Source organism: Microtus ochrogaster, linkage group LG7_11 (assembly GCF_000317375.1).
Source record: "Microtus ochrogaster isolate Prairie Vole_2 linkage group LG7_11, MicOch1.0, whole genome shotgun sequence".
NCBI classification, from domain to species: domain Eukaryota; kingdom Metazoa; phylum Chordata; class Mammalia; order Rodentia; family Cricetidae; genus Microtus; species Microtus ochrogaster.
In genome coordinates this window covers 3,471,687-3,481,932 of record NC_022032.1, presented here as the reverse complement: position 1 = coordinate 3,481,932, position 10,246 = coordinate 3,471,687, and the positions used below count along the sequence as shown (strand labels likewise).

General features: G+C 43.0%; 1 protein-coding gene and 1 non-coding gene across 4 annotated transcripts in view; both read left to right on the top strand.

Moving 5' to 3' along the window:
* The window catches only part of Ash2l (ASH2 like, histone lysine methyltransferase complex subunit), a 25,292-nt gene that overhangs the window by 4,479 nt on the left and 10,567 nt on the right, over positions 1 to 10,246 (top strand). For 2 of the 3 annotated variants that reach the window (XM_026786905.1, XM_013352042.2), the window contains exons 6-11: positions 1,239 to 1,334; positions 2,780 to 2,875; positions 5,325 to 5,400; positions 6,148 to 6,165; positions 7,694 to 7,787; positions 9,159 to 9,376. In XM_026786905.1, the coding sequence (XP_026642706.1) occupies positions 1,239 to 1,334; positions 2,780 to 2,875; positions 5,325 to 5,400; positions 6,148 to 6,165; positions 7,694 to 7,787; positions 9,159 to 9,376 (598 nt within the window). The remainder of the gene's footprint in view (positions 1 to 1,238; positions 1,335 to 2,779; positions 2,876 to 5,324; positions 5,401 to 6,147; positions 6,166 to 7,693; positions 7,788 to 9,158; positions 9,377 to 10,246) is intronic. The other variant, XM_005362466.3, reaches the window with a different exon arrangement.
* LOC113457829 lies at positions 696 to 831 on the top strand. The gene has a single exon (XR_003378313.1). It is a non-coding gene; the product is annotated as a small nucleolar RNA SNORA76 (small nucleolar RNA).

Here is a 10,246-nt window from a genome sequence, read left to right as displayed (position 1 = left end):
TGAGAGCCACCAAGATACACTGCTGTGCTATGATTTTATCATTGTTGTAGAGTGGGTCTCGCGAGTGAAAAGTGCACTGTAAAACACATTGTATTATAGGACAGTGGTTCACAGCTTGTGCTTACCTTGTCTTTATTATTCTGTCTTGTGTTTGACTTAATCTCACATTTCTTTCATTTACCCTAGAAGCAATAATACAAACTATTATTGTTCACCAGATTTCTGACATTTGATTGTCAAACTTCTGACCAGGATAATTTTGTCACCTTGATAGCCCAAACCTTTGGCATGTCCCCATGAGCTTCTGAACTCCTTGTTTTCGGAATGACAGAGTAGTCTAAGCTTTCCCTACACTGTCCCCGATTTCCTTTTCTGTTTGGTGAATACTTAATTTTCATGGGATTGACTGTATGGTAGAGGGTTCTGCGAGATGGTCTAAAACGGTGATGCCAGAGAATCAAGGTCAGACATCAGTTTTGTCCTGTGAGCAGCAGCTGGCAAGCCGGTCACCGCCAGAGTAGATGGAGAGGAGTCTGACAGGCGAAGTTTCTGACTTTCAAATTCATGTAATGACTGGTTATAAAGTAACAGACGCGTTAAGGGTATCTATAGTTTATGATTCTGAGTGGTCAGTAATTGTAAATAAGAGAAAAAATAGACCTCTACAAAGCAAGCTTAGAAGGTACAGAACCCATGCGCTGCCTTTGAGCCCCCAGCGCTCCTCCTCATGGCGTCGGGGGTTAAGCTGCAGTGCCATAGCAGTTGCTAGCACATAACTGGGGCTGCCTGCCCATCGCGGATGGATGGTCCTTTTAACTGCTAGCTACAGGCCCGGGTGTGGGGGAAGAAGGTATAGAACTCTACCTTCATTATAAAAAAGACACGGTTTGCACAGTGTCAGGAAGAAAAGGGCCTCAGGACAGAAGTCACTACCGTTCAGTTGACAACCAAGGGATGGGAGTATAACTTATCCTTAAGTGGACTGTCAGCCCTGAGTAGCTAAAAATCTGTATAGACTTACTTGAAATGCCCCAAATCTATATATTTGTTTGGTGGTTTGTTGCTTGACCTGAGATTCACAGCCACCTCCTGCCTAAGCCAAGTGCTGAGACTGAGCCATGAACTTAAAAGCTACAAGTGGATCTTTGTTTTGTTTGTAATGACGGCTTTAAAAGGGACTGTGTGTATAACTTTGAAAACAATTATAATTCTTAATGTATTTTACTTCTTACAAATAGGATATTATACCATTTATTGATAAATACTGGGAGTGTATGACAACTAGACAGCGGCCTGGGAAAATGACTTGGCCTAATAACATTGTCAAAACAATGGTAAGTACATTAAAAATTGCTAGAGGATCAGTTTCAAAAAGCCAATATTATTTCTAACAGTTAAATTCTATTTAGTTTGAAATAATGTCATAGCTGAGAAAAATGCAAACTATTTGATATTAATCATTGAATGAGATACAGGTCATTAAATTTTGATTTTTTTTCTGTACAAATTCAGTTAATAACATAATGCCTTATGTGAATAGTAGTCCCCAAAACTGCTTTGATGTGCTGAAACCCTTAACTTCTGTTGCTGGTTTGGGGGTTTTAGGTTTTGTTTTTTTTTTTTTTTTTGCCTGCTTATTATTGGTTTTTGTTGTTGTTTTGTATGTACCTTATATGTATGTGTGTGTGTACCATGTGTATCCAGTGCCGATGAAGGCTAGTAAAGGGCCATTGGGATCCCCTGGAATTAAAGTTACAGGTGATTTTGAGCCACCTAATACTGACGGTGGAAAGTAACCTGGGTCCTTTGGAAAAGCAGCAAGTGCTTTTAAGTGCTGAGCCGAGCCCTCTTTTGCAATTTGATTTTATACTAAACTTGAACAATTTTTTTTCAAATTTTCATTTTTGATTATATAAAGTCTTGCTCTGGACATAGAAGTAATGAGATCACTTCGGGAGAGGTCAGCAGTAGGCCACCAGCTCTCCTTAATTCTATGAGAGGACAGCAGAGGGTTCTGAAGCACGGCTCTTGTTTTTCTGTTTGTTTTTCTTATACTAGGTCTCTTGTAGCCCAGGCCTCGAACTGAGCATATAGACAAAGGGGACTGAACTTCCGGCTTCCCCTCCGTCCAGAGTGCCAGTTACAGTTGTCTGCCTCCTCACCTCTGGCACTTTACCTCGTGTTCGTGCTAGGGATCTGCCAGGTCTTCATGCATTCTAGGCAAGAACTCTTAACAGAACTACTTCCAGCAGCCTAATGTGGGCACTTGAAAAGTACCTCTTCATCTGGGCAGTGGTGTCACACGCCTTTACTCGGGAGGCAGAGGCAGGCAGGTGGATATCTGTGAGTTCAAGACCAGCCTGGTCAGCCAGGGCTGTTACACAGAGAAACCTGTCTTACAAACAAAAAACAGACAACAAAAAAGTACCTCTTCCATTTGAGTTTTTATGGTCTTATAGTAATTTTTTTTCTTTTTTTTGGTTTGGTTGGTTTTTTTTTTGTTTTTGAGAGAGGATTTCTCTTTGTAGTCTTGGGTGTCCTGAAACTCACTTTGTAGACCAAGGTGGCCTCAATTCACAGAGATCCTCCTGCCCCTGCCTCCTGAGGGCTGGGATTAGAGGTGTGAGCTGCCACCGCCTGGCACAGTTTTATAATAAGAGGAACCACAGGGTTTTGGAGAGCACAATTAGGAACTGACATTTGGAGTTGATGACTGAACATCCTCTGTACTTCTGAGGGGAAAAATGTTCATTATTACTAAGATACTGTGTTGTTTTAGAGTAAGGAGAGAGACGTGTTCTTGGTAAAGGAGCACCCGGACCCAGGGAGCAAAGACCCAGAAGAAGATTATCCCAAATTTGGACTTTTGGATCAGGTACATTAATAATCCTTCCTTCATGTTCTCTCTCTGTCTCTGTCTCTCTCTCTCATTCTCTCTTTATGTTCATGAGGTATGTACACTATGTGTAGTACCTGCAGAGGCCAGAAGAGGGAGTTGGAGCAGCACCCCTGAAACTTGAGTTACAGACAGCTGTAAGCTGCCACGTGGGTATTGAGAACTGAACCTGGTCCGCTGGGAGAGTAGCAAATGCCCTTAACCACTAAACCATCCATCTCTTCTGCCTTGTGTTCTTTTTCTGTCAGAAGCCATGTAGGGTAGTGAAGCAGGTTTGTTCACAATGGGCTGGAGATGTGGCTGAGTTGATAGTGTTTGCCTAGCAGCACTGTATGACCTGGGGTTGTGATGTACTCATGACCGTGCAGTAAAGAGGAACAAACAGAAAATCATGAGTTTGAGGCCATGTCCAAAAATAAAACAAAAAAAACAACAAAAAACAAAGGAGGAGTGTTGTATGTCACCACAAGGTCGTGGATTACCAGGAAAGATTCAGCATGTCTGACCTGGCAGCTCCATGGCGGGCTTTCTCTTACTCTGCTTTCTTCCTTCCAGAATTTAGTTCTGTCTTCTCCGCCTACCTAAGTTCTGCCCTATCAGGCCAAGCAGTTTCTTTATTGATTAACCAATGAAAGCAACACATAAACATAAGAACCTCCTACACCAGAGGAGAGGCTGGGGAGATGACTCCATGTATACGTTTTTGTTGTGCAAGCCTGAGAGCCTGAGCTCATATCCCCAGTTCCCTAGCACCCACATAGAAGCCAGGAGCCCAGCACTGTGGGGCAGGGACAGGCAGACCTGGAGCTTCCTGACCAGTCAGCCTAAATGGCAGGCTCCAGTATCAGTGAGAGATAGTCTCAAAAAATAGGTAGAGCCAGTGAGATGACTAGGCTGGTAAAAATTGCTTGCTTATGCATGCCTGATGACCTAAGTTTGATCTCTGAGGCCCTGGTGGAAGGAGAGAGCCAGGTTGCAACGTTGTCCCTTTTTTCTTTTTGTTTTTAAAGACAGAGGTTATCCCTGTCTCTTCTAGAACTCAATGGGCTGGCCTCAAATTCACCAATCCTCCTGCCTCTGTGTGTATCACCACAGCCTGGCCCTGCAGAGTTGACCTTTAACCTCTACATTTTCACTTGTTCTCACCCACATACAAAAAGGCCGACTGATAGAGGAAGACACTATTTCTGAAGAGACTATTTCTGGTCTCTACAGAAGTGTGCTTGGTTATGTGCAAGCCCCTCCCTCCCAACACACATACATGCACACACACATGCACACAAGATTTTTTGCATCTGTCAGACACAATGCTATTCTGTAACAAGATCTCACTGTAGCCCAGCTTAGCTGATACCCACGACAGTTATTACTGCCTCAGCCTCCCACTTGCTAGGGCCACATTGATTCTAGTTGTTCCTTAGTGTTAGGGCTTATTTATAAGTTTTTTCTTTTTTTTTTAATTAAACATTTTTAAATACAGTCTTATTTTACATAGTTACCCCCATTCCATTCCTCCCCTCCTCATGTTCCCCTCTTCCCTCACCTTACCCGCTGTCCACTCCTCGAAAGAGTAAAATTTCCATGGGAATCAACAAAGTCTGACCAAGGCCCTCCCCCTGTATTCTGTTATCTGAAATTTTGCTCCTATAAAAACATTCTTTGGGGCTGGAGAGATGACTCAGAGGTTAAGAGCATTGCCTGCCCTTCCCAAAGGTCCTGAGTTCAATTCCCAGCAACCACATGGTGGCTCACAACCATCTGTAATGAGGTCTGGTGCCCTCTTCTGGCTTGCAGAATACACACAGACAGAATATTGTATACATAATAAATAAATAAATATTTTTTAAAAAAACATTCTTTGTGGTGGAGGAAATTTTGAAGAATATGTGTTGCTAGAACCTTTTGGGAAAAAGAAATTTCCTTTTTTTTTGTTGTTGTTGCATGTCAGAGGACACATTGGCAACTAAAAAGGCTTTCAGATTTGTCTTAAAATGCTTGATTTGCTAACTTTTTCTGAGATGAGATCTGTCAGTGTGGCATAGACTCAGATTCTGTCCTCAGCCTCCTCCCAGCCACTGAGGCTGAAGCTGATTGCTGCCTGTGAAGATCTGAAGAGCTGGCCATCTCAGTGGCCACTGGAAATGAGATTTCTGTCTCATAAATGGAAAGATAGAGCTTTGTGGGCCAGAATTCCTGGAGAGCAGAGTGAGGGTACCTAAGCACGCTGGCCTGCTGGGCTGCTCTCCCTCCTCCACCTGCTTGACCTGCGGCACTCATGCTCCTTCATGAGTTCATGAAGTGTCCACCCGGGGACCTTTTCATTTTCTATGCTCTACTTTTGTCTGTTTTTTGTTTGCTTGTTTTTGAGCAATTATCAGATTAATTTGTTCCTGTGGCCTTTTTTTTACTAGGATGTTTCTTCTTCTAGGATCTCAGTAACATTGGCCCTGCTTATGACAACCAAAAACAAAGCAGCGCTGTGTCTGCTAGTGGGAACCTAAATGGTATGTGCTTAAATATCCTGTCCAAAGATTTGTGAATTCTGACATCCTTGCCTAGAATTGGTGTTCTGTAGGATGGCCCAGCCCTGAGTGATTGCTAAGATGCTTTTACGTTGAGATTCCAGCAGCTAGCAGACACTGGGATGACAGTGGGAGAGCGCTCTTGTCACTTCGCAGCAGTTTGGTGTCATTGGCAGTGCTGTTTGCTCATCAGTTATACACATCAGTGGGATGTACTGGGACTCTTAAGTCTGCGAGCCTTAGTGATGTCCATCCACCCAGCTACACTTTCTGTGATGTTAGATCCCACATCTGTATCATAATAAACACTTGTGGGGAATTGATTTGCTCTCAACCCTTTTTCATAGCTCAGCTGTCACTTGGTAAGCTGCTTTTCTCCGTGAATTTCAGCATAATTCATATGATGGATTTCTGTCTGGATTACCTACTATGGCATCCCCCCATAATCCCTCTAATTAATAGAGGAAATTCTCTTTGCTGCTAATCTAATGAGAACTGGCAGGCGGGGGGGGGGGTGAGCGAGGAGGCAGTTTAGTGGCTATCCATCCCACACATGGCATCATTCATTAACTTGTCTGTTAGAATGGGAGCATTTTAAATACATAAATCTTGTCCAGTTAACATTCTAAGGTGTGTTGGAAATACAAGTGTATTTATTATCTTACACCTTGCTTTCCTGTTGTAACTGTTGATGTTTGACAAAACATAGTGCCGCTTCTGTTCTTACAGGTGGAGCCACTTTGGGAGGTGAATTCCTCTCTGTCTTCTTTCAGCCTCAGACTTAAGTATCTTGTGGTTTGAAGTGCTTTTTGCTGAGCTTTCGTAGAAGCTAAATAATTTTAAAGCATTGTGAAAGTGGTGTGACGGCACTTACTATGGAGCTATAGTTCCAGTTTAATGGTGGGAATAAAAGCTTGATGTTGTCATATTCTGCCTGACATAGCAGCCAGCAGTCCTCTTCAGTGTTGCTTACTGTGTTGAAGCAGCCCCTAAATGGTAGTAGAGGATTTGGCAGGTTTTTAATTGATAGTTATGTCATCACAACTGTTTAGCATTAAACCTTTTATGAGCTGAGTGGATAACAGCCAGGTTCATAAAAGGACATTCTGCATTAATCTGGTACTGTGTGTGCAGAATATGACCTGCCCTTCGTGTCTTTATTCTTTTTATTGCAGCAGAAATGCTGATAATTTTCAAGCTTGTCCCAAATTTACATATAGTACTCTATGCAGTTGTTTACATAAAGGTGTTTTCCTGCAGTTGAGGAACATTTTCTGGAAAGAAAAACAAACTTGAGAAATGCACAAAAATTATAACAAAACACATAAGGTAATATAATATTGCTTGTGACCTGACTATATAGTAAGTTCTAATATAAAATATATAAATTGTTGTATTTGCCCTTAATTCTACAAACCAGGTTCATGTAACATACTGAATTTATTGGCAGTCTTAAGTGTATTGATGTGGAACCAAAAACTGCTTACTAAATTTAAAGCCTCCGTTCTTGAATCATATAACTATGATGAATTTTCAAACACTGGAGAGAAACACCTTTTTAGTATTTCTGTTTTTGTTTTTTGTTTGGTGTACTTTTGTCTTGTATATTCAAGCGCTTTAAGTAGATAATGCCTTTATATGTTTATGAAATATATTACGCAGTGCAAGCAAGTGGACATTGACCTATGATAAGGACATTTACATCAATGTTTGTATTAAGTGGTGAACACAATCCATGTAATTGTTTTCATTCTTTTTTAGCTGTGGGTGCTTGGAATCTGAATACAAATGCATTTGTGTTACAACCCCATGAAGTGCTGTTATTTACAGTCCATTAAGAAAGGGCTGGAGAGATGACTTGGTCAATAAAGGTACTTGCTGCATAAGCCTGGTGACTTTAGTTCAGTCCCTGGAGCCCATGTAAAGTTCAGATGCAACTCTACAAAGTTATCATCTGACCTCCACATACATACATTAATTAATTGATTGGTTATTTAATTTTTTTTTAAGGAAAGGAAGGTTGAAGATGTAACACAGATAGATACTAGGTGTTATAGATTCGTGTGACCTTTATTGTCAGAACTGGCCCAGGACATTGGCTGTGAGATACAGCTGATACTTTTAGAACCAGGCTAAAAATCTAGTATACAGCAAGGAAAAAAACCCTCTGTGATGTTACACAAATGCACTTTGGGGGATGGTAGTCGCCATGGACTTTGAGTGCCTTTGTGCCTGCAATGTGGCTCTGTGAAAATGATCTGTCTTTTCTTCAAAGGGGGAATCGCAGCTGGAAGCAGTGGGAAAGGAAGGGGAGCCAAGCGTAAACAGCAAGACGGAGGGACAACAGGGACCACCAAGAAGGCCCGAAGGTGGGATCACCCCCACCCCACTTACCCTCGCCCTGTTTATGTGCTGTAGGCAAAATCCACTGAAAGGGAAAGAGCTGTGTTTTTAAGGCTTAAGAATATGGGGGTTTAGCCGGGCGATGGTGGCGCACGCCTTTAATCCCAGCACTCGGGAGGCAGAGGCAGGCGGATCTCTGTGAGTTCGAGACCAGCCTGGTCTACAGAGCTAGTTCCAGGACAGGCTCCAAAGCCACAGAGAAACCCTGTCTCGAAAAACCAAAAAAAAAAAAAAAAAAAAAAAGAATAAGGGGGTTTGTTCATTTGTGGTGAGTTCTGAACCCCTGGTTAGACAATAACTTTAAATGATGTCTTGTCTTTTTTTTTTTTAATTTATTTATTTTATGCACATTGGTGTTTTTGTCTATCTGTGTTAGGGTATTGGAATCTGGAGTTACAGACAGTTGTAAGCTGCCGTGTGGGTGCTGGGAATCGAACCCTGGTCCTCTGGAAGAGCAGTCAGTGCTCTTAATCTCTGGACCATCTCCCCAGCCCCCAAGGTCTTGTCTTTTATGAACCCATTACTATAAAATAGGTGCTTGCATTGCACTGGGAATACAGGTCAGTATTAGAGGACCTGCATGACATGTGGGAGGCCCCAGGTTGAATTCCCAGCATTGAAACAACAAAAGGCCCAATAATAGTGTCTTCTGTTCTGGGGAATAAAGTCACTTAAGAGATCCTGGGATGGCTAGATAGGTTAGAGAATAAAGCTTACTCACTGTTAGTGCCTCAGCTTCCTTCCTCTCCTTTCCATGTCTCTTCTTTTTCCTGTCCAAAACTGAAGCGATAAAATCCAGGTCTGGCAGATCTTCTGTCTCTGGGTTTCTGTCTCTTGATTTATGTACCAAATGAACTACGGGGGCTGGAGATGCATATAACTCAGTTGGTAGAGTTCTTCCTGACACATACAAAGGCCTGGGTTTGACCCCAGAATTGGATAAAGCAGGTTGTAAAACGACAGTACATGTGTAGAGTTAGGTGTCAGTCCCCTACAAACTACAAGTAATTTAAGGAAATCTTTACCGGGTGTTTGGTGATTTAATTGAGTTAAATAAAGCATTTGTTGTAAAGTTGAATGCTTTCCGCCAGAAGCAACAAATCAGAGACCTTTGTCTTCATTTGAGACATTGTTTCTCTGTTTTGCCACAGCTGTCATGGAACTGGCTCTGTTGACCAGGCTGGCCTTGAATTTAGAGATGACCTGCCTCTGCCTCCCAAGTGCTGCGATTAAAGGTGTGCGCCACACCACCTGGTTTAGAGGCCTCTTACAGGCTAGAGCACAGGTGAACTAGAGAGAACTTAGTTTCTTCAATGAGTTTTTCTTTTTCTTTTCAGTGACCCTTTGTTTTCTGCTCAGCGTCTCCCCCCTCATGGCTACCCCTTGGAACACCCGTTTAACAAAGACGGCTATCGGTATATTCTAGCTGAGCCTGATCCTCATGCCCCTGACCCAGAGAAGCTAGAACTTGACTGCTGGGCAGGAAAACCTATTCCTGGAGACCTCTACAGAGCTTGCTTATATGAACGGGTTTTGTTAGCACTACATGATCGAGGTATGTATGGAAAACTGTGCTGGCTAGTTTTTTTTGTTATTTGGGAAGAGAGAACCCTAATTGAGAAAATGCCTCCATCAGGTTGGCCTGTGGGCAATCAGTAGGGCACCTTCTTGATTGATAATTGGTATGGGAAGGCTCAGCCCACCGTAGTGACGCTACTCCTGGCAGGAGGTTCTTGGCTGCATAAAAGAAAATCTGGCGGGCGGTGGTGGTGCACAACTTTACTCCTGGCACTTGGGAGGCAGATCAGGTGGATCTCTGAATTTGAGGATAGCCAGGGCTACAAAGAGAAAACCCTGTCTTGGGGGAAAAAGGAAAGAAAAAAAAAAAGGAAAGAAAGAAACCGACCTGAACAAGCTGTGGGAAGCATGCCAGTAAAACACTGTTCCTCTGTTTCTGGTTCCATTTGTGCGTTGACTCCCTCAGTGAGGGCAGTGTTGGATGGAATAAACTGTCCTCTCCCAAGTTGTTTTGGTTATGATGTTATCCCAGCAATAGAGATCTAAGACAGAAACCAGCGCAGGGCTGTGAGGCGTTGCTCTGATAGACCTGACTGTTTGCTCTGGGGAAGAGTGTGGAGATATTTAGAGCCTGGACTGGAAAAGCCGCTAGATGCAAAGCTGAATGGGCTGTTCTGTGGTAGCGTGCTGAACGCAGTGCAGATGGTGGAGGCTGGTTTGGGAAGCTGCATGAGCTCAGAGAGTCCCTCAGAAACTGGATGTTTGATATTTGTATTAAGAATCTGTGTTTTCGCCGGGCGGTGGTGGCGCATGCCTTTAATCCCAGTACTCGGGAGGCAGAGGCAGGCGGATCTCTGTGAGTTCGAGGCCAGCCTGGTCTACAAGAGCTAGTTCCAGGACAGGAACC